Below are 24,307 nucleotides of genomic sequence, written 5' to 3'. Positions count from 1 at the left end.
CTGACTTGAATTGGTCCATCAACAAACTATGAAGCACAAATTAAATTCCTGTATATTTTGTATGTGTAAGACAGGATGGTGATCAAATGGTGAAACTTAAGCTGGACTTCAGCTGCTCTGCAAAACTCCAATCAACTATCTTATTTGAACCATATAGTCTCAGTAGCACTTGGCAAATTCACAATGCTTGGCAAGTTCAGAGACAGAGCTATGAAATATTCTGTAAGTTTATAACCAAGTCTGTAACTCAGGAGAGTTCATCTGTAAGGCTCGAAAATGTGGACAAGGGGCTTGGAACAGTCAGTGCAACCATTTGCACTCTGGATGATGCTTATGGAGTGCTCTTCGGCCCCATGAAACTTTCAATGTGGAGTTCCTCAGGATTCAATCCCCACCCTTAAGCTACTGAAAACCACTGAGTGGGATTATCCAGAAGTTTGGAGTACATTGTCAGCAATTTGCTGATGACACACAGCTTTACTTCTCCTTTACATCTGTAGGTGCGACTGTGGATGTGCTGGACTGCCTTGATAAGGGACTGGGTGAGAGCCAATTCACTGAAGCTCAATCTAGATAAGACCAAGGCAATGTTAGTTTGGTGGTTCCCTAGACCAGATGGAAGCAGTGGACACACCGCTGTCACTTGAGGCTCAGGTGGTCTTAGTGGCATGGAGTGCCTTCCATCAGTTTTAGCTAGTGGCCCAGTGCACCTCTATTTGGACAGGAATGGCCAAACTTCTGTTGTCTATGCTCTGGTAAACTCTAGGTTAGATTACAATGGGCTGCCTTTGTAGGTGAATTGGAAATTTCAGCTGGGGCAGAATTTGGTGGCTAGGTTGTTCACCAGGGTAAGAAGGTTTGAGCATGTTACAACAATCCTGGCCCAACTGCACTGGCTGCCAGTTAGTTTCCCAGCCCATTTCAAAGTGCTGGTTTTTACCTATACAGTCTTACCTCGGGCTGAAGTAGCTTTGGGCTAAGTATTTTCAGGCTGCGTGCTGCGGCGACCCGGAAGTAACAGTGCGTGTTACTTCTGGGTTTTGCCGCTTGTGCAGAAGGTCAAAATGATATCACGCGCATGCACAGAAGCGGCAAATCGCGACCCGCGGGTTGCGTCCGCTTCTGGATGTGAACGGGGCTCCGGAACGAATCCCATTTGCATCCAGAGGTACCAATGTAAAGCCTTAAATGGATCAGGACTGCAATACCTCAAAGACCACCCTCTCCCCATATGAACTGGCATGGACCCAGAGATCATCCTCTGATGCCCTTCTTCATGAGCCTCCTCCACGCAAGGTCTGGAGAGTGGCAACACGAGAACAGGCCTTTTCTGTGATGGCTCCCCATTTGTGGAATGCTCTTCCCAGAGAATCTGGCACCTTCAATACATTTCTTTGGATACTGGGCAAAAATGTTTCTCTATAACCAGTCCTTTGGCTGATTAAATGTGTTTGTGGAAGGCAGAGTTATTGGGTTTTTAAAATTATGTATTGTTGTCATTTTGTATTTTTATGTTATGAACCACCATGTGTTCTTCAGTTGAAGGGCTGTATACTAATAAAATAAAAACATTAAAAATAATATCTCACACTAGTCAGAATTAGCATGTATACATTTTCTGTGAATAGGCTCACTATTCAATTAACATTAGTTCTGGCATTAAAATCTAGTAATTGAAGATGGAAACATCTGAGCAGGTAACCACATGGAAAAGGTTGCATGGATATTTGATTACTCTCTTATCTAACACTTAGAATGGTACGAAATTACAGTGTATTTCTACAAATGCATAGACACATGTAAACTTTTAGAAGGGCTATAAGTACCAGATTCCTTTAAATTCTTACTGAGGCATGTGTTTGATGAAACTTGGATAAAAACATTTGTTTCTGTTGAAGTAGCAGGTTTCAGTTTATTTAGTGAATCTGGTGGTGAATGTTGAACTATTTTCTTAAACGCAAGTCCCATTCCTGCTGAAAGACATCTAGGATTTCAGGTTTTTGTATGCATACATGATGTTATCACTGTCCTTGATTAAAAAGCATACAAGTTAGAAAGCACTTGGAATAGTGTGGCATAGCTGAATAATCTAACAATAAAAATGCTCTGTAATGAGCTTCTTGATAAGTGGGAATGTCAACCCAATTCAGATTTGTCACTTAATTTCAGGATGCTGGGCCCCAAATTCATTTATCCTCACAGAAACATTTGACACAGGTTGAGAGGAAAAACTTGCCTAAGTTAACTTAAACAAGCTTCATGACTTTGCAGGACTTCAAGCCTTGGAAAACTCACTTTATTCATTTATTACACAATACCAGTCAAAATTATACACATTTCTTTGATCATAATGAACACATCAAAATTATTTGCCCTAAGACTGTGTACTATTGTAGACAATCTTTCAGGCAAAACAGGGACTTTTTCATCATCAAGTGAAAGGGAGGGGCACCAACTGGATTCCAATTCATGGCTTCAACCCAACTAAATCACTGCAAAAATGAAACAACTTCTGTTAGTGCAATGACAGTTCCCTTCCCTTTCATCCAAATACCTCCCAGATCTGCTCTGTGGGGTTCCCTCAGCCCTCTGGAGCAGATTAGAGGATGTTGTAGGGGGAGGAGAGTGAGAAGTACTGTTGCACTTGTGGAAACCATTTCACCTGCACAATGATTTAATTGGTTTTTATGACCTATAAGATGTAAGTGATCATATTGCAAAACGGAGTTATTGTGCACCAAAATAAACCAATTCCAATGGAATTTGGGACTGAATTCACTGGATTGTAACAAATATTTATAGACCATCCAATCAATATAATTGTGAAAAAGAATAGGGCACCTGTTCGATCTCAACTAGAAGGCAGTTCTACAAAATTGGCTTTACAATACTGAATGCACAGTTCATGGTGGATAAAAACCATGCATTTGGGGACTCATTGGGCTGAAGTACCTCTAGTTGCACCATGGATCTTAATGGGGGTCCCATCGTTGAAGGGGGAACTGGTAATATAAGATCAAAGCTTACCAAGAAATGGTCTGACCATAACAATGGGGTTATCAGGACACCTTTCTCCATTTCCAGACTCTCACTCCCACCTGCCCTGAATCAAACACAAGATTGAGGGTGTGATCATCTCTGTTTGCCAATGACAAACAGTCAGTCATGGAAGTTATAAAGCCAACATGGATATTTAGTGCTCAGAATAACAGTTCTTCAACACCACCTTAGCAAACTCAGTCCAGAAAGGTTAGGGGTACACAAGCAACATTCCCAGTCTGTCTGGATGGCCAAATAGTAGGCTCTCAAAGCCCATTCCAGATCAGGGAGGTTTATTAGCCAGATAAATTAATTATATGGACTATAACAACTCCAACTCGCACATGTGTGTTTATCCGATTCAGCTGGTGCTGTAGAAAGTACATAGGTGAACACACTTTCTTGATATCTAGCCCACATATGTCTCAGAAACGCATCCCAGAATGGCTCCCTCGTGAGTATGGTGTTATTGCGAACTGAACTGGTGTTAAACAGCTTCATTGTCGGAGCAGAAGGCCCAACAACCAAGCTACTAGCAGACAAGAGATAAGGGAAAGATCAGAAAGGGACACAGTCTGTACATGGCTGTGTCCCTTTTTCTGCAAATGGTATGTCTGCTCTCCAGTGTCATAACTACTTCTGCCTGTAACCAATGGAATCAAGGAAAGCCTACTGACCTCCCCAGGCACATCCCAGAAAACTATCATGACTCTGCTCCATCCACCCTGACAATATTAATTCTCAATATCCAGTTAAACACATACAGGATTACCGTACCAACATAAAAACACTCAACACAATCTCATCCAACCACTACCAGCCCATAATCCCCAAGAATATCTATACAAGCTAACTTTTCATCAATCACTTACTACCACCACCTAGCAGTCAATGCATCAAACCTATTCCTATCCCATCCTATTTCCACAACCGCCACACATACTCTCAAGCCACCCAGCACTCATACTGTAAACAGATCCCAGTTGAATCCTCCACCCTAGCTGAAGGATTCCATTATCAAGCTTTCACCTGGTCATAGGTGTAGGTCCTATCCCAACACTCAGAAGATTTGTATTCCAACTCAGGAATCCTTCAAATGGGCACATGCAGCCACTAAAACCGAAAGAATAGTGCCCTTGCACCTTCCTAAAGCAGAACCCTTGCTTTGGTGTCATACCCTCTGGGGTTGCCTCTGCTGCAGTACCCCACCACTGCAACTCACTGTTTTATGGAAGTGCCGCTTATATCTCCATGGGTCCAATATTCACCACTGCCACCTCTGCTTGGTAGTTCTCTGGCAAGCGTTGCTATTTGGCAGATGGTCTCAATCAAGAAAGCAATGACGGTTATCAGGAGCTAGGGTGGTTAGGTGTTTAAACAAAATTAGGTTACTGAAACAAATCAGTAAGCATATTGGATACAGTTGACCTTTTTATTAAAGTAATTTATTTTCTTGTTTCAAACTAATCTTTACTTGGTAATGGATCTGGACTTTAGTAGCAATCAGCCCAGCCACAGACTCCTTGAGTAACTGTGAGAAATCATTTAGCCTTCTGTAGGTTTGAGAATTAAAAATATTTCTTCTCCACTCCAAGTCTCAGGATCAGAGCCTGCTATAAAATCACAGTTTTTATTAATGATAACATTAAAAGGCAACTATCAAGCTATATGTATTTAATTACTATTAAAGTTGCTTGTTTGCTTGCTCAAACAACAACAGTATCCTCTCTCAATGGATTGAAATGCATTTTCTATCTGTTTATGGGAAAGTTCTTATACTTCAGTCTATACATATTTCTAATGTTGACACTGAAAAAAATACATGATCCAACTGAACTGGCATTTTCAATAAGCATGCAATGCTGTATCTGCTCTTTAGATGCATGGTTCATAGTTTCTTAAAAGTCCCCTAGAGGAAAGCGATTAAACCTGCATCAACTACACTCTTTTCCAACAAGCACAATCAGCTTTAACAATATCTGTTTGACTTGACAGAAAAGTTTTGTTCCAGAAAATTTTTTAAATTGTTTGTACTTAGTAATGTTACTATTACTATGACTAATCTATTCTGAACATGCAAATAATAGTTTTGTGCTAGTTAAGAATACTAAATGATTTGCTGTGTAACCTCAATCAAAAATGTCAGCATTTTAAAGAAAACTTTTAGTATCAAAATATATACAACTATTTAATACCCAAAGCATATTTTAAACAATTATTTACACTCCAAATAATATTTAGAACATAATTTACCAGTTGTAAAGTTAACAACTGACATTTAATATTAAGTATCAAAATATTCCTACTCTTTTAGAACAAAAATGTTTTGTATGATTTTCTATCTATCTACACACACAAACACATATGAATGAGGTTCTCTTGGCTGAACAAATCTTGATCACCAGTACGTAACTAAAATATCTTTAAGAGCCTTATGATAACAGTAGCATAGTATATTCAGGATACATTATATGCTATCATACAATACATATAACTTTATAACATATAATATATATCTCATACGCTAACATAACAAAACAAGTTTTTTTCACTTCTCAAAATGTAATTGCAGAACATTGCAGCCATCTCTCATTAAGGAAACATATTGAAGAAAGAAACAACTATTCAAGAACATATTTAAATAAGCTTGGACTATCCCTATTGCAATTGTCAAATGGAAAAATACATTTTGTACTTTATTAGTTACTTGACCAGCACTTTGCAAAATTAACATAGTAGCTACAAATAAGTAATTGCTTTTGTAATTAAAATCAGAGATCCATGCTTAAAATCTGCTTAAATGGCAGAAATTCAATGTAACCATAGTAATTTTGAGTTTGATGTTACTGTGGGAGGGACATTATCACAGTATTCAAGATTAAAGATATGTTAAAAATTAATGAATCCAGTTCACCTTGTCAACATATAAATCAGATCTTAGCTTTTATAAAAGTAGTATTTGTCCATAAAAAAGCTGATAACTAATTCCCATTAAACACTTTCTAATCTGATTTCTAGGGATATTCTCCACAAAGCGACACTTTTGGCTCAACAAGTGCAAATAAGATTATAACAGCTTATGGCCAGACACTTTCTCCCCATGCTGAATTTCCTAATTTTTCTTTAAAAGTATATTTTTCTTAATTCTCTTTCTGTTTTCTTGTTAAGTTCTTAATACTTCATTTATTTAATGCAAGATGTATGAATTCCATTTTGAATATTATAGCTTAGTCTTAGAACACATTCAATTTAAAAAGAGCTGAATTAAGAAATTATGCTGTCTTGCAAATAACCTGCTTCATTTTCTTCTTGGAAATTATACCAGTTATTACTATACTCACACATTTTAACATTTAATGGGATATAGATCTGGCAAGAGATATGCATACATATGAAACATTCTGCTACTATGTACATTCTTTAATACAGCAAGTTCAGAGAATATATATTTAAACATACTGAGATAGGTAAAAAAACCTGTTTTTATAGACTAACTAATGTTAATATGACTGCATCATCTTTCCTACTTGTTGAATTCAGCTTACATATAAAAAATCCCAGCACTCACATTAACTTTGATAACAATTTTGAAGCAAATTAAAGCACAATCCATAGATTATATGAATTCTAACAATTGTTCTGATCAAAGAACATGGCACTTTCAACTGATATAAACACTTTTTGGAAACTGAATTCTTAGGTATGAGATTCCAAAAGTTATTTTTGCCAAGTCCTAAAACATACTGAAAAATATATATGCAAAGGATAGGTAGCTAGTATATAAGATACCAATCAAACAATTATGTATAAAAACAAACATTAATGTTTTAAAGGCTGACTTAGTGCTGGGTAAGACAGTGCACAGAATATTCTAATTGCTACTTATGCAATAGCAAATAAAATCTTTGCAATAGCAAAGAAAAATACTAAAATTTCCAATAAAGAAGCAACATATTCAGTCTACTGATTCTATTCACAAATCCATGACATTTCCAAATCAAGAACTGAACTACAATTATATATATGTTTTCTTCCTAATATATTATCTATTACTGAAATGTTTTACTTGTTTAATGCAGCAACCATCCATCATGTGTTAGATTTCAAACACATATTGTATGTCAGATCAGTACAAAATATTACGTTGTTCACATACTTGAATTATTTTACATTGTTCTGAAAGGCTTTCTAAATAGTTAGAAATTGGTTAAAGATGGTCAACAGCTCATTTGGACAGCTATTAAATCTTTCTACTAAAACAAATGAATGGTATCTGCAGATATTTGCTTTCAGAAGCATACCATCAACATATATTCAGATTTTCCTTTTAGCACTACAGTATAGTGAACCACAAAAGGGGTTTGAAGACTATACCCCAAAATATAAGTTTCTTATAATCAAAGTAATGTTTCAGTATGCTTTTATGGTATATCATTAAGTGCATAAAATTGTCACTATTAGTAGCAGAGGATTTTACCACTACAAGGTGCTTTTCTAAGAGTACTCCAACTCCATAGCAAACTCTCAACATGAATAAATCAGCTGAATGCAATGAAGTGAGCAACTTCAAATATATGTATTAACAGAGTAAAATTGTGGTGGTGAGTCACCATTTTGACAAAAAAAAATGCTTAATAAGAAGATGACAATTAATTACAATTATATTTTTATACACCAACATTTAAAACTTACAATGAAAAGCTCAAAAACTACTTTAGACTTCAAAGGTTTTGCTTAAGGCAAGTAGTGTCACAAAGTAGTTTGGCCAATAAGATTTACTCAAGACACCTTGGAATCTGTCTGCAGAATCTATAGTATATAATAATGGATCTACATTATATGAATTATAAGAAATTCAACTAATTTCATAGAACATTGTTTTAACCAATCAACTAAAATTATATGCAAGTGCTCCATAGTTTTAACAAAATAGTTCTCAAAGATAAATACAGCTTTATCAGCATCCATAAATTCAATGTTTCAGGCTATTTTTCTACTAACAGTTACTTTTCTCAGTCTCCTTACTGTTAAATGTATTACTGGAATGAGTTATTCAAACTTAAAGGCATTAAATTTGCATATGATGGAGAACTTTCATGACAGAGGAAGAAAGCAAAATTGTAATTTGTGCTTTCAGAAAAATGTATTTCTTCCACAATGCTTTTACCATGATACTTAATAATTGTACAGCAGATCTGTATATACATCTAAAGATCCAAATGCAAGTTTTGTACTTCTGTATATCTACAAAATAGCTTTAAAATTTAGATTAGGAAAAGCCACCAGACTTCATGTGTTCTGACTTCTGAGCTTAACAATTCATGCCACAAACTTATTGTTATGGTTAATGCCTGTGATAAAACGTGCATGCTGTATCAAATGTATTTAGGATAAGAACTGACTACAAGCTAAATTTCTGCTTATTATGCTAGGTGCACTTATGAACCTAGTATCTTAACTGGTAGATGAAAATGATCTACAAACACTAGTAGTTCATGTGACATTCTTAAACCATATGGCATGCATCAGCCATTTGCCAAGTTTGCTTTCAGATATTTTCTATTTTGATTTAAATGATAACGTTTATGCCAAAAATAGAGTTGTTTTCAATAAAAAATAAATGTGTATACAACTCCATGTTAACAGATCAATGTTCCCCTTATGAGCTGATTATTATTATTATTTATTAAACCTGTATACTGCCCTTCACCCAAAGATCACAGGTGATTCACAACATAAAAATACAAAATGAGAACACAAAATACAATAAAAACAAACCAATAACCCTCTCCCACAGACACATTATTATTACTATACAATTTGTATAAATCCATTCTCTAAGAATAAATGACGCAGTTTAATTTTGGGGACTGTGTCACTGGAAAACAAGGTGCTTTCACCTGAAGCCACAGGATTATCCAGGACAATAGTCCACTACATAATGCAATAAAGGTACAATACATCTATGATAACAAATGATGAAATCTTATGTACACTGGAGAATCAAGCCCCTCAACACAGTGAGACTTATATAAAAGTGAATAGAAACAGGTTACACATTGAGCAGAAAATTGATTTGGTATATAAAGAACAAAAGAAAGTATAACTGATGGAGTTTCTCTCAAGATTTGGTCCATCTCTTTGAGCAGAATACGTGCTAGCAAGAGTTTAATTTAGATTTAAATCAAGACAGTGAAAGAGCAAATCACTTGAAATGAAAATGTAATTGTGCATAAGAAACACAAGATCTGAGACAATAGATTTCCGAAATACCATTCTACTACCCAGCAGCATTTTAAACATTTAAGCCAAGTCTTTATAGATAACATTTCTTATCATGGAAGTCACACATTTATAAGTCAAAGATACAGCAACATCTATCATAGATGCTCTCTTGGAATCTGTTTCAATTAACAAAAATTTACTGTCCAACAAATAATAAAAGCACAACTATGTAAGATTTAACCTAAAATTAGAATGTATTTCAATAAAACCAAATCTAGAGACATTACACAAATCTGTAATAGCGCAATTTAGAACACTGCATGTATTCTAACTCCTTCAACATTGCAGGTTTGAAATTCAGATCCTTTGAACACTACTTGCAGGTTTGAAATATGAACAGGTTTGTATTTTAAATCAATGGAATGAAACAGAAGATATCCAAACAAGTTGTCAATGTCTGCAAAATGGCTTTAAAATTATACCATAAAGTCCACTATATGTCTTGTGTTCTTCCAGCAACTTGAAAACTAGCAGAACATTATTATAATTTAGGCTATCTCTACACACACCATTCTAAATCCAAGACACAACAATGAAATTAAAATTCAGCCACCATACCAAAATCTTGAGTTGCATCACAGATAATAAATGCTAGGTCCAAACAATATCCACCAATTTCTCCTACAAAAGGGGTAAGCCAATCACTGTTTACACCTCAACAGCCCCCTTGGATTTAATGCAATCCACCAGGATAAGTAGCCACTGGCTTGCCTTCAGAGTTTGATTTATGACTTTACACTTTAACAAATCCAAGCCAACTTTAGCCAGAACTTCTGCATAGGTGAGCATAGCTAGAAGAAAAGAGGAGCTGTCTCTTTAAGATACCATGCTCTGTCCCTGATCCCACGTGGAAACCAACATCAGCAGCACTTTCGCGTTTAGTTCTATGTGATGCAAGTTGAGGCATCATTTTTTAATAAACATAAGAAAATTGCAGAATACATTCTTCCCCGGAATACAAAATAGGTGAAAAAGCATGCTAAAGTAAGCCCCGGTTCTCCTCCAAAAGTGTGGTCTCACTATGTGTATTTTTCTTTTTTTTCTCTACGGCACGTTGCTTCCAATCCATACTACTCTAACAGAAAGCACTTCACAGACAGTGGACACAAACACCGGGATCCTTAAGCAACGAAAAGGTACTTCATAAATCGGAAATATTTGTTCTTTTTGCATTACATATCATAATTGGGTCGGGAGAAAAGCAATGCATAGGTATTACATTTCGCGCCACCTCCCCCCTTTCCCCCCACATGTGCCCCCCCAAACAAACAAAGGGCACAAAAACGAAGGTACAAAGTTGGCAAATGCAGCATTTATCTCCTGTGCAATCGCTCCTCGTTGCCCCAAAGTTGTGCAGCTCGTGCATTCCCACCTCCCACCACCATTCAAGGGAGAAAGGGGATTTTCACGTTCTCGCATTGTCGGGAACGAGCTGTAAAAGAGCTTTTGCCTTTCCAAAGCAGTCATCAACAACAAAAATAGGCATCAGTTTTAACTCCTTGCTCTCTGAGAGCTGAAACCCCGACGTGAGGGGACGCGGGGTTCAACCTGATCTCTTAGGGGAGAAATCGGGGGACGGAGACGATTTGGGGCATTTTTTAGGATTTTTGGGGCTATTTTTTATTTTGTTATATGCCTCGGTTCTCCCTCCATTTTGGTTGTTTATGATACTGACAACAAGCTGTCCCTGCTCTCTCTCCAGATCTCTCCTGCTTCCAGTTAGAGGAACCCCCCCCCACCTCCCCAATACAACCCACCCTCCAAACTCCTTCCCCAAACTCCTCTCTCGTACCCACGCAAGAAGGGAAAGAAAAGCCTCCGCGGCCGGTCCAAGTCAGGCGGGAGGCAATCTAGTCTCTTGATGGGGTGGGGTGGGGGGAAAGGAGAGAAAAAAACTTTTGTCCAATAAAAAGCGGGAGGAGAAGGGCGCTGCACGCCCCAAAGCGACTCGGGAGCCCCCTAAAGCTTTGGCCGCGGGGTCCCCGCCGCCCCGTCCCGAGAGTGCAACCCGCCCGCGACATTTCTGCGCAAAATGTGGCCGCTTTGGTGCTACGGCTGAATTTATATTAATTTTCTCTCATTTTTTGGGCACCGCGGGCTCTTAATGTCTTCCGCTCCCTCCTCGCTGCTGCTGCTGCTGCTACTGCTGCTGTCACTATATTCAAAGCACAAGCTCCGGAGCTCGGGGGGGGGGGAGAGATAGAGAAGAGAGAGACTCTGAGCGAGGAAAGCGGGGTGGGGGGCTGGGGGCTTCTCAAAAAAGTTTCTGCAAAACCGCCTCCCCGTTTGTATAACAAGAAACGAGGGGGAAGAAGGAGGGGGGTGCGATCCTCTCAGTGAAAACCTCACTGAAGGAGTTGGGGGGGGGGCGGAGGAGAGGAGAAACTCTAAGTCCGAAAGCTGAGGAAAGCGAGGCTTTCTTTCGAGGGGCTGCTCCTGGGGACCCCGCGAGAAGCGCGACGCAGCCCAGGAGTGCAGGGGAAGGAGATGGAGCCGCACAAACTTTCCCTCATCGCTGCCGCTCCGCTCTCCCCCCCTTCTCCTCCTCCTCCCCCTTCAGAATTTAAATAACCCTAATATTTCCCTGCTGAACCCCGGCTCCTGACCCCCAAACCCGCAGCAGACTCACCGCGGGAGCCTCAGCATCCCCTCAGCGCCCTCTTCCCGCCTTTTACAGGGTTCTCCGATTTTTCTGTAATTTTTTCCCCATATTTCGGGCTGGACGCGGCGGGCCTGGAAATTGTTTGCTTTCCCCTCTTTCCAGCAGCCATTGTAGTGTATGCGCTGCGGTGCAGCTCAGCCTGCCGCACACGCCGCGCCCACACCGCCAGCCGCCCACACGCGCCGCGGGTTGGACACCTCCCCCTGTCACTCAGCACTTTGGCCGCACCCTGGAGGCGGCCACTTCGGGGCTCGCAGCTCGCCCCGTTGGTTGGACGGGACGCCGCTCCGGGAAGGGAGAGGAGGAACCGCGCGCGGATTGGCCCGGCGGCGGCGGGCTCTGAGCTGTCTTTCAGAGCGCCTCAGCGAGAGCGATTGGGCGCCGGGCCTGTCAGTTTCGGCAGGGCTGCGGGGCAGTAACGGGGTAGGCTGCGCCGCTTATAAGGTGGCTGCCCAAGCCGCTGACGTCTTTCGAATTGGAAGCGAGTCCCGAGCCCGCGAGTCGGTTTCCCTCACGGCGGGTGAGGTGAGTGTCTCCTCCCGAGGAGCCGCCTGGTCGCCGGGCGCCCGGTCCGGCCTCGCCGTGGCAGCGCCAACCTCCCGCCCGCTCCCTCCGGCGCCTGGCTTCGTTGCCGGGCGTGCGAGTTGGGAACGGAGCGCGGCGGCGTCAGGCCCCGCGGCTCCACGCGGAGCAGCCCCCGATAGCTGTCGCTAGGCTAGAGGCTCGTGGAGGGCGGGCCGCGGCGGCGGCGGCAGCCCCGTGCAAGGCGCCCGTGGGTGCGCCCAGGTGCGCCTCCTGAGGCTGCTCCGCCCATCGCTGCCCTTTCTGTGGCTGGGCCAGGAAGCGCTTCCTTCTCCTTTTTGCCCTCGGTGGCTCCTGACATGGCAGCTGAAGTGGGTGCGCGGGGTATGGGTGTGTAAGAGACACGCGGCATGTTGTAGCTCCCATCCCTTATAGCTAGCTGCTGCTCCAGGGCTCGGGGTGGGTTGGGCGCTGCAGCATCCACACCCTCCAGCCCATCCGCCGGGTGAGACAGGAACTAAAGAGATAAGGGTGGGGGGCTTCGACGTCAAATCTAAAGCGGTTTGGCTTCCCCGCCCCGCCCCTTCATTCATTCATTCATTTTTCTTTTTGCACCATTCTTATGTTGCATCGACTCTTTTCTATTCCAACTCTGGCATCTGTAGAGACTGCCTTGAGTTCTACTGTTTCAGTAAATGGTAGGGAAAGCAGCTTTGCTGGGCCTCCCTGAAATCACTTGGTTGGAAAGGGACAGTATGTTAGACTGGAGGGGGGGATCCTCCAGATTGGCAGTCTTCTGTGCATTAAGGTAAAGGTAAAGGGACCCCTGACCATTAGGTCCAGTCGCGGACCTCGCTTTGTTGGCCGAGGGAGCCGGCGTACAGCTTCCGGGTCATGGCCAGCATGACTAAGCCGCTTCTGGTGAAACCAGAGCAGCTCATGCAAACGCCGTGTACCTTCCCACCGGAGCGGTGCCTATTTATCTACTTGCACTTTGATGTGCTTTCAAACTGCTAGGTTGACAGGAGCTGGGACCTTCTGATAGGCAAGCCCTAGGCTCTGTAGTTTAACCCACAGCTCTACCCGCGTCCTGGTAATAGTGCATTAGTGATAGCTTTATTCTGTGATGTTTCTCCAATGCTACTGTATTATTGTTGTCCAGAGGGTTTATTATAGTGCAACAACAGCAACCCCAATTATGACTAAATGTTTTAATTGTTAGTGTCTTGGATTTTATTGTGTTAATTCTTCTTCTTAGTGGGTTGTGAAAAGTTCTATTCTGAACATTTTTTTTGAAGGGTAGAGGGCACTGTGAATGAGGTTAAGAATCAAAAGGGTGGTGTCCCAAAAAATTTGGGAATCACTGTTCTAGATGAACATCTAGGCTACTTAAGCTATCGGTGCCTTGGGTTGTGTGTGGCCTTTCACTTTCAGGAAACAATCTATTGGTGTTAAAGTGTGGCAAGTTCTTTTCTCCAACCTTCTATATAAGGCAAACCTGTCAAAACCACATTGAGTTGTTGTTTTTAATTGACATGGTTTTGTACTTAGCACATTATTTTTAGGCTTTCCCCCATCCTTATGAGAGACAGACACCTTCATTGTAATCTAGAAAAACTTGGGACTGTTATCCAACAGTTGAAAAAGTTGCTTGTGAGAGAGAACTAGACAGATAGCATCATTTCGATGCAATGATAAACTAGAGTTTCACACTCCAGGAATGAGCCTTTGCCAGCTTTGGACTTTAGCACACTCCCATCTGTTCTCTTCTCCATTGCAGCCACAAGGAAGAGATCAAAAGCATTTGCTTCCTGTCATAAACTAACCAAGATTTGTCAGTGTGCACTGGGATACACTGGGATTCATTTTAACTTCAAATTGAGGCTTTACAATCCTGGCTTGTTTGGATTTGGATAGAACATAGTTAAAACTAGCTTCAGTTCTTTGTATGGATATAACAATGCACAACAATTGAAAATGAAAGCAAATTCTTCTGAACTGGGTGAGATTCAAGTCTGAGGCTCATCAAGGTCTGTTTCCATAGCACTGAACTATGGTTTAGGCCTTTCATCCAAATAAGGGCAGGGTCATGTACCTTGCCCCTTCTGTGGGAAAACTGCAATTTATTGGGATTTGAAACTGGATTTCAAGTGCTAGTTTAAGAGCTGCCTTTTGAGGGATGCAGTTTTCAATTTAGAGGTGTGGTTGGCAGATGTTTTAGCTGAAAAGAGGAACTTGCTGAATGACTACTTTAGGGAGCTGGTATAGTAGAAGATCCACTCCTCATTCCTAAAGTGTGCCAAGAGGGATAGGACTATATGTAGTGTTTAGCCTCCATAGACAAGGTTATCCAGTTGAGGAAGCTGTTTAATCTTTTGTGATGACTGCACGAAAAAAAAAGCCTTGTGGGTTCCAAAGCTTTCATCTTTACTGATAATACTCTACTAATAATTATAATTAATGACTGCCACCTGAGAGAAGCAAAAAATATTTAGGTGTTTCAAAACAAAAAAGACCTGAGGTGTAGAACAAATGTAAGAACAAATATATATTGTCAGCACATTAGTATGAATGGCTGTGTTAAGAATTTAAATTAAAATGCTTAAGGAATTGTAAGAAGGTAGATTTGTTCCCATATATCTAGACTTGCATGCTTTTAAAAAATGAAACCAAAGCTTAGAAGGTGAACCAGGGTTAGAGAGCACCATTGATGAGAAAGTGGTTTACAAATTTAACAAATATTCAGATTAGCTGGTGAACAATGTATGTATTTTAACCAAAAGTTCGGAATTGTACTCATTAGAATACAAGCCTCCTTGGATGTGTGACTTGGTCTAGTCATACTGGCCAAAAAATTAAATCTAAATTCTCTCTGCGACCGTACTGTTTCTTGGATGCCTTGCAGATGTTAGTAGTATCTTGCCAATATTATTTCTGGTAAGATTATAAAAGTAAGCAGGTTTTTAAAAGTGCTGTTCAGAGTGTTTTATGAAAGTGTATTTAGTTCTCTCATAAAGCATACTGAGTCATGGATTTTTAGATGATGCTGTGATAATGATGGGAAAATCTGAAGTGATGTTGTATTGTAAAATATGCTGCTGGCACCTAGAATCTGAAGTATTCTTCCTTTTTTCTAAAACATGATTTCTATTAAATATTTTCCATAATACAAAAAAATAGCAGCTACAAAAGATACAAATAGCACAAATAAAATACAGAGTCCTCTCTTCAAAGTAATTCTTAGCTCTTACCACTCACAGAAGCTCCTCCCAGCTGTTGTCTAGGATCTTTGCTTTCTCCCCCCAGCCTCTCGCCCTGAGAGACCAACATTTTTCTTATTTGAAGTATTCTTCCAGCTCTACTTTGAGGAATCATTTCTAGCCAAACTGAAGCCTATATGTTTCTAATTACAAATATCTACATTCTCTTCAAATAATAGTTCGGTCTTACGTTAGTAATATGTTTGGGGCAGGGGTGAGGAGCCTATGACCCACCTGATGTTGCTGCACTACATTTTCAAATTTCACTGGTTTTCCACTGAATGCAGTAAAGAGAAATGTGAAATCTATGAGAAGTAAGAGGAATGAATCTTCTGTTATATCAAAATCTTGCCACCATATTGCGGGAGGGATATGGTTTGCACTCTCCCTGATTACATTTTTTAAGAATTTGAAAGCACTTTACTTACATAAGTCCTAAAAGTATTGCTCATTCAGTACAGCATCACAGTCATAATTTTCATAAAGACATGGTTTGTAAAAACTTGTGTTGGGTCACATACCAGCTGCAAGGGGCCACCAAGTAAGGATATCGTTCAGACCATGGCTTTAAGCTGGTTAACTTAACAAACCACAGTTCTAGCACAGTTACAGTTGTTGTTCAATCTCACAAAGCTGTTAGACCTTGAAGATTGGAATGAATTTATGAATGCTAAGCAGATGGAAAATGAAAGCAGACTGACAGCTTTAAACTATGGTTATGAATCTTAATCCTATAAATTCTAACAATAAAGTAAAAATAGTGGATTTCCTATTGTACATTTGTAAGTGCAAGCCATGGTTAGCACAAAACCTGTGATAACATATCTGCATTGAGCCAGGAGCAACACTTTAATCTCTAGCCTTACTATTGTTAAATTATAAGAGATTTGCAGAAGTATGAATTGGCTGTGAAACAGTAATTTAAAACATTGATTTAAAACATTAATTCAACTTACTGAAAGACAAAATAATTAATAATGGGCTATTCAGTTCTGCTTTCTAATTTTTCAGTTTCAAACCATGGAAAAATGGGATTCCGCCCCAGTTTGAGAGTACCCTCATGGCTCTACATAGAGGTGACTTGGCTGGAACTTGTATTTTCCTGCTCACCTTAGCAACCCATTTAGCTGCTAGCATTGGTCTGCATTAACACATAGGATAGCTTTTGGAAATTTGATCTCTGGATTAAATCTATAGTTTTGGTGGTGGTATATGAAGATAATATTCAAATGTTAAATTTTGGGATGAGAACCTATGTGCTTCCCCCCACCTGCAAAAAAGTACTGCTGATAATATGCACCGCTCCTTGGAAAATGCCTTAAATCCTAATTAAGAGAAAGCCAGTTTTGCTTTTTAAAACCTCCTCCTTTCTTCTAGGTGTTATCTTTAAAGTACCACCACAAACCAATATCTTTATGCCTAGAAAACTGCAACGTCTTCGAGATCATGACATAAATCCCTGCCTTGTGGTAAGAATGTGAATTGTAGTAAGCAGATTCTTTTTGTTAGTATTATTATGTCGTTTGAAGCTTGCAAGTTATTTCAGTTGGCTATACACTATTAGGCATTTTAAAACATTGGAATAGTTTTTGTATTCTTGTAAAGTTCCATAAATAGAACCAATTTGTTGCCATCTGTCAAAAATGCAAATGTACACCAGGATGCCTTCTTAAGTACAAACTAGTACAGAATTGTTTGTCACTATGGATATTTTCCTTTTCATTAATAAGGTATTTAAAATTTGTTATCAAAAATACCAGCCAGCTGGACAACAAAGGATACATACGTAAAGAATCAAGATTTTTTTTTTGTTCAAGCCACACAGTCTTGATATTTTTCTGTCTTGTAGTTTGAGGTACTGATTTCATCTGACAACACTGAATCATTAAATAGTTCACCAGAGAATAGGATTTATTGTATTTAACAAGGACATATGTCCTAATTGTACATTTTTGAGACAAGTCAAAGGGAGAAAGAAAGATAATCACATCTGTGGTCCTTAAAAAACCACACCCCAAACACCTATTAGTCCTAGGAAGGAACATAGTGATCCTTCATCATTCATTGCAAATGAGTGAAACAGAGCTATTTTTCTCCTACCCCACATTCTGTACTAACCTTTTTCTTTGTTTTGTACAGTTGTTTTCTACAAACTTTAATGTGAGGGATAGGATCCCATTAAATTATATAATCAGTTAGTTTAAGGCATTCTTAGTATTATATGGTCTGAAATACAGAATGATTTGATTTCTTGTGTGCTTGGTAGGCAGATTGGATGATCCCCTGGGTTAATAAGTTTTGGTGGTTTTTTGTTTTTTTTAAACAACCATCACTCTTGCATTTGCACATTAGTTGAAATGTATTTCTTGGCACAGATTGTTGGGGTTTTTTCCATTTGGGAAGTAACTTAGAGGCATCCTGACTGCTGTTAATGACCTTCATCTAGATGGCTGAGCACCAATCTATTTGAACTTAAAACTGCAAAGCAGTTGAGAGTCCTTTCTTCATAAGCTTCTCAATTTCAGGGTAATCCTAATGGGCATTTCTCTCTTAGGTACTCAGTGTAGCATGACTTTCTTTCTTCTAAATATGCTTAGGATTGCAGTTTTGAACCAATCTTCTGAGGAAGCAAAATGAGTACCACTTAGTTCGTACATACAGAATTTCAGCTTCGTTGTTCAGCAGCATTTCAACCAGTATGTGTGGTATTTAAAACATGTGGGAAGTTAATATTTGTCCCCTATTGGCTTTTTAAGTGTATCTTGTTTCATATTCAAGGAAGCAGATGCCTCTAGCAAATGTATGGATAAGAATAACTACAATAGAGATGCATGCACCCTGTTCTTTTTAAAATACAAGAGCTGCAAAAAGTTTTGGGTAAGTAGGCTAATCACACTGTAATCAGAATGTTTGTGGTTATCCGTGGTATTTTTTTATATCTGAACTTGCAAGTTCATGGAAATGGGTTTAGCACATTAATTAGCCATTGATCCTGGAAAAGCTGGCAATTTTAACGAGGCAAGATATTTTAAGCACAATTATGATGGTGATACTCACATAATCCAATTTCTAGAATTTAGATGCAGACCCCAGTCCCAATAAGAGTACAAGAGTTGCCTTACCCTAGGCCTGCAGGAGCATATGCTTTTGCAGCCAACTTGAGAAATAGATCAAAACTAGATAGCATTGACTTCATGTGAGACAGTGGACTCACAAAGTAGAGCTAGCCAGATGCTGTTATTCATTACAGCAACAACACTATTTCCATCTTTGCCCAGGTAGTAGCTCTTCAAGCTTGACATCCTTGCTAAAGCTGCTAGCACATCTCCAGCTCTTCCTTGGTAGTAAACTAAATGCCCATGTATGGCTAAAGAGGGAAAGTTAAGGCACAGTGCTCTCTAGGCAGTTCTAGGAAGTGCAAACAGTCCAGTTCAGATTTGTGCAAGAAATCATTTCAGGACCACGTTCCATTTCCAAACTGCTCGATCGTTGCTAGTGTGGAACATTAACAGTTCACTTGATTGAATTTCACTTTAGATATCTGATACCATTCTCCTTTAACCTGCTTCGCTTTGAATCAGTCTTTGCCATCTTAATGGGCATAGCTATGCAGGAAGTTCACAACTATTTTGAGTTAACATGACTTCTCCAACTTTAGACTCTAATTAAGCGGAATATTTTTAGCAGAGAAAATGCTGCTTTTAAATTGGCAAATACATTGCATTTTATGTGCAAACTGGTTTTGGTAGGTTGTCCCCTTGTACCTTTGTATTGCAGCATAATTCTTGTAACCCAGTGAAACAAGTAGGGGAAAGTTGCCAATATATCAACTTTGAAGACAGCTAGACTTCCAGTTATCTAAATATTTAAAATACTTATTTTGCTAATAATGAAGATAATTTAATTCACTGCCACACTGATTCTCTGTATTTCTAGAATGGGATTGTGATGCAGAGAAGAAAAGATGGAATCAAACCAGATATGCCTACAGCAGAAGAGAGAGAGAAGATCCTGGCATCAATTGGAAGAATACCATACTGATTGTGCAGTGTTACAGTGGTGTTGTTGCAAGCAAGGCATTCTGGAAAGAATGTTGAAAAACACCTTTAGACTAGGTGGCTATTGTTGCCACCTTCTTAAACACCTTTGTACAATACCCTTCTGAATAATAATTTAGGCTATTGCCTCTATAAGCTGGTTTTTATTGAAACGAATGCAGAAACCTGAAGCCTTGATGACTATCGGAAAGTAACTTACATGGCATGTAAGAGAAACGTTTAGTAATAAATCAGCCTTTTTAATGATGAAACTATGGTTTTTATTTTTTATGCTATTAAAAAGCAAAAAGTTGAATCTTATAAGATTACAAACAGTGGCAAATAAGAATTTAATTTGAAAGAAAAAGCCTAGGTTATACCATATTAGGAGAAAGAGTGAATATTGTTCTGAAAGAAGGAGAACCACTTTTAGTTAGATTTGCTTTACATAATTGGGGGATTCTCTAATTTGTCTATAGTAAATCAGTTTTGCAATTCTATCAATATTGCACATCCTGAAAAATGAAACACTTAATTGGTGTTATGCTATTCTTCATTTCAATACTGTATTCTCACCACAGTAACAGATCTAGTTACAACTTCAGTATCTCCTTTCACCAAAGATTGATTCAAATAATTCAGTAGTATAGGCTTCTGATAAACTATCACAGAACTTCCTATAAACCAATACTATTTCCCACCAATTATTACATCACAAATCTGGAATTGTGTAGAAGTTGAGGTACGATTCAGCATATCTCAAACTGTAATCAGTTTGCAAATTGTGATGCATCTTTAGCATGTTTCCTATTGAGTTCATAGAATCATAGAATTGTAGAGTTGGAAGGAACACCAATTCCTTCAGTGCAGGAATCTCAACTGAAGCATTCATGATAGGTGGCCATCCAACCTCTGCTTAAAAATCTCCAAAGGAGAGTTCTTCTGAGGGAGCCCACTGTCAAACAGCTCTAGCGGTCGGAAAGTTTTTCCCTAATGTCTAATTGGAATCTCATTTCTTGTAATTTGAAGCCATATGTTCAAATTTCATTTTGTTTGGACCCAGCTCTCCAGTTTGTTAAGCAGTTAAGGTCATTTTGATTCTCAATTCTGTCTTCTGCAGCATTAGCCACCCCTCCCACTTTACTGTCATCTGAAAATCTGATGAGCATCCCCTCAGTTCCTTCACCCTAGTTGTTTATAAAAATGTTGAATAACAGCTGGCCCATAACAGAACCCTGCAGCACCCCACTTGTCACTTTTTTTCCAGGAGGAACCATGGACTTTGTCAGGAGCCTTACTGAAATCAAGATACACTACGTCCACAGCATTCCCCTGATCTACCAAGCTTATAACTCATATCAAAAAAAGAAAAGGATTTATCTCACATGGCTTGTTTTCGAGAAACCACATCATCCTTATCTAAGTGCTCACAGATCTCTTCTAGGACCTTTTCTGGTATTTATGTCAAGCTGACCGGTCAGTAGTAGGTTGTAAAAAAGTGGCATGTGGAAGCGCCTCACAAGATAAACACAGTACCAACAGCTGCAGTCTTAGCACTGATACAGCATGTTGCTTAATCAACTAAGTTCAGGCTTAAAGCCAGGGCATATTTTCATTTGACATTACATAATATTATTCCAAAGTTACTGTACTAGTCACAGCTGGCAAAACTGAACAATAGTGGCTAAACTGTGACCCTGTAAATATGGAACTGCAACTCTCATCGACCCTGACAATTGGCTAGGGTTGATGATAGTTGTAGTTCAACAATATCTGGAGGGCTGGAGGTTAGCCATTCGGACTCTAAACAGTGCAGAAGCCAGAATGTTATGAAGTTACTGCAACACATTGTAAGAAAACAGAGACATTTTCAGCTGCCAAAGACTGAACTGACACAAAATCTTTGGAGTGCAACATTGCAACAAGTTCAAAGAAAACCTGATACAACATGGCCTAGCTACTTCTACACTTTTACAATCCCTAATATGCCTACTTTTGCCTGCCCGTACATGTTGCATCCTACTTCTGTTTCTGTTCAGCTGCTAGCTTTATTTTTCATTTCATTTCTCTATTGCTTTATATTTTTAGGGGTGGTGGCGGGCGGAATCTCAAAAGTGGTTTACAACCTACATTCAAATATTAAATACAACAATCAAGAATAAAACATCACTAACTAAAATCAAGTATACATTCCAAGCAACATAGTGAACAGGAAACTAAGATATTATCTTAAACGATTTCAAAATATTACAAAGGAGGTCAACTATAGAATGCGCATTTAATGCAGCAAAGTGAACAAAAAATGTATCTTAAACATTTCAAAAAGAACATTACTAAAGGAAGTCAAATATAAAATGCACATTTAAATTAGCAATAAAATAAAAACATATAACGCTGCAAATGCTGCCAGTAGTGGGTGGTGGTTGTGGAAGCTCTGGTTGGGTCTCTGCTGAAAGACAGTGGGGAAACATTGTAACCTGGAGGTCCAACGTATAAGGGTCATTAGGAATGCATAAGGGAATTCCCCAATGTATAAGGGAATTAGAAAAGGAAGAATCCAGTGTGTTAAACCTAATATGCCAGAGTAGTAAACCCGCTTTCAAGGAACCTCCCTTCAGGTGACTTACTCATAATAGTCTAGTCCCTGTCCCTTATTCAGACCAGTATGTGCTGAAGAAACAGGGCTGTACATTGGTTTCCTTCTAGTGTTCCTTTAGCTGTTAAGTATGATTTGATTTGAGTGCCTTTATTTCTTGAATGCTTGTTAATTGATGTACTCTACAGCAATGGGCACAGATTTCATACAATGTTTTTGTGAAAAAATAAACTATTTCCTCTGAAAACTTCAGCTGAGTTAATAATAATTTGTTGCTTGTGAACAGTGGAACATAGAAAGTAAAGGATAACATTAGGAATCAGCAGATTTATGAGACTTATTAGTCATTTGTTGCACAAAAGTCTTCAAGCAACTTACAACATGTTTTAAAAAGCACATTGTGTGTGCGCGTATTATACAAATATATGAATATTATCACATACAAAAACAGGTACAAGTCATAAAAATATATAACACCCTTCATAACAGCCTCAGGAAGCTTTGGAGCACACAAACAGCAAAAACATCTTAGTCCATCCAAAACTTGGGGGGGGGGGGGAGTAAGTTTTTACCGGATGCCAAAAAGAAATTTGTGAATGCAGCAGGTGGAGAGCATTTCACACATGGGAGCCATAATGGAAAAGACCCTTTCCCTTGTCATCAACGTCTATGTCTCCTTCAAATAAGGAACCTGAAAAATGTATGTACTGTGGTGGTACATTTCCACTGAGGGTTTAGCCTTCATTCTTGGGACGAACTGCTGCATTTTCTAACTTTGCTGGGAATCATTAGTGCAGTGGTATGACTAGTCAGCTTTGGCAGTGTGTAGGCTGTTTGCTGACCGCTGTGACTGGTTGTATTTTTTAAAATAGTGTTTAATTAGCCTTCCTCCAGCTTTATCCCTAACGCAGCCACTCTTTGTGCCAGAAGCCACGACCCATCAGAAAACCTTTACCTGTAACTGAGCATCCAGGGGTTCTGTTTCTTAATTATTCAGTAGGCTGGTCCATGCTTTGCTTTTTCTTAAGCCTGCTTGACCTTGCTCATGTCTGCAGGAGCAATTCTCTTTAGCCTTGGCTAGATCCCATCTGCTTGCCTCCCTTATAACCTGGCCCCTTAGCAATAATTTTTTTATGGTTAGCCAGGAGCCCTCCATCTATTTCTATCTCTATTGTACAAACTAACTAAGTGTGAATCTATAGGTAAATTCAGCAATAAACGTTTGAGTAGCCTGGTTATTGTTACAACTGATTACCTTGTAACAACTAACCAACTTGCTATTCTGTATCACTGCAATTGGCACATCAAGCTGCTAATATATTTTACTCACTGTCTCCCATTTGGGCAGAAATTTAGACTAAATAATATTTATGGAGAAATTTATTGACTTTTCTAATTCCTCCAAGTATGCAATAATATTTTGACTTTGGTAAACTGGTATGAACAATAGTAGCTGCTTTGTGCGGCGAAATGGAACATAACCAGAACTGCTTCCATGAGCACACAAGAAACAAACAAGTTCATATATGAACTGAGAAAACTGGAAGCCTGGGAGGCACTGAGTAAACAATAAAGAGCAAAGTCGTGGTCTTCATGTTAATTAGGCAACACACGATAGAAAACCTCAATAGGAGTCAAACTCTGTAGCATTATCGGATGGCTGGAAGGCATATAACACTCTCGCCTCAAATATTGCTTCTTCAAATGGTGGGCTGCCATTTCCCTCTAGTTTCAGGATCTCCCCTGTATGATTAAAGTTAGTATTCTCCAACACACACACACGAGAGGGAGAGAGAAAGTATAGGCCCATGAAGGGGGAAAATACTGAGTGGGGAATTTATATAAAATATAGAAGTGATATAGAATATAAAATCACAATATTAAATAGTTAAAACAAATTACAATT

The 24,307-nt window shown here is 39.3% G+C and overlaps 2 protein-coding genes across 23 annotated transcripts in view; one reads left to right on the top strand and one right to left on the bottom strand.

The window, feature by feature from the left end:
* The window catches only part of PLAG1 (PLAG1 zinc finger), a 29,863-nt gene extending 17,693 nt beyond the window's left edge, over positions 1 to 12,170 (bottom strand). For 5 of the 22 annotated variants that reach the window (XM_053396095.1, XM_053396092.1, XM_053396106.1 and 2 more), the window contains exons 1-3: positions 11,954 to 12,170; positions 4,262 to 4,395; positions 1,848 to 3,103 (exon numbers count right to left, since the gene is read on the bottom strand). The gene's annotated coding sequence lies outside the window, so the exon portion shown is untranslated. Of the gene's footprint in view, positions 1 to 1,847; positions 4,240 to 4,261; positions 4,396 to 11,953 lie in introns of those variants that run through there. The other 17 variants (XM_053396105.1, XM_053396097.1, XM_053396111.1 and 14 more) reach the window with 6 other exon arrangements.
* Positions 12,171 to 12,312: 142 nt separating this feature from the next.
* CHCHD7 (coiled-coil-helix-coiled-coil-helix domain containing 7) lies at positions 12,313 to 20,077 on the top strand. The gene is made up of 4 exons (XM_053396115.1): positions 12,313 to 12,511; positions 17,146 to 17,237; positions 18,547 to 18,645; positions 19,705 to 20,077. The coding sequence occupies exons 2-4, from the start codon at positions 17,184 to 17,186 to the stop codon at positions 19,807 to 19,809; spliced, it is 258 nt and encodes an 85-aa protein (XP_053252090.1). The 5' UTR covers positions 12,313 to 12,511; positions 17,146 to 17,183; the 3' UTR covers positions 19,810 to 20,077.
* The last annotated feature ends 4,230 nt before the right edge of the window (positions 20,078 to 24,307 follow it).

The sequence above is a fragment of the Podarcis raffonei genome, chromosome 7, assembly GCF_027172205.1.
Source record: "Podarcis raffonei isolate rPodRaf1 chromosome 7, rPodRaf1.pri, whole genome shotgun sequence".
Taxonomy (NCBI): Eukaryota; Metazoa; Chordata; class Lepidosauria; order Squamata; family Lacertidae; genus Podarcis; species Podarcis raffonei.
Note: the sequence above shows the minus strand (reverse complement) of the source record. Positions and strands in the feature narration are given on the sequence as shown.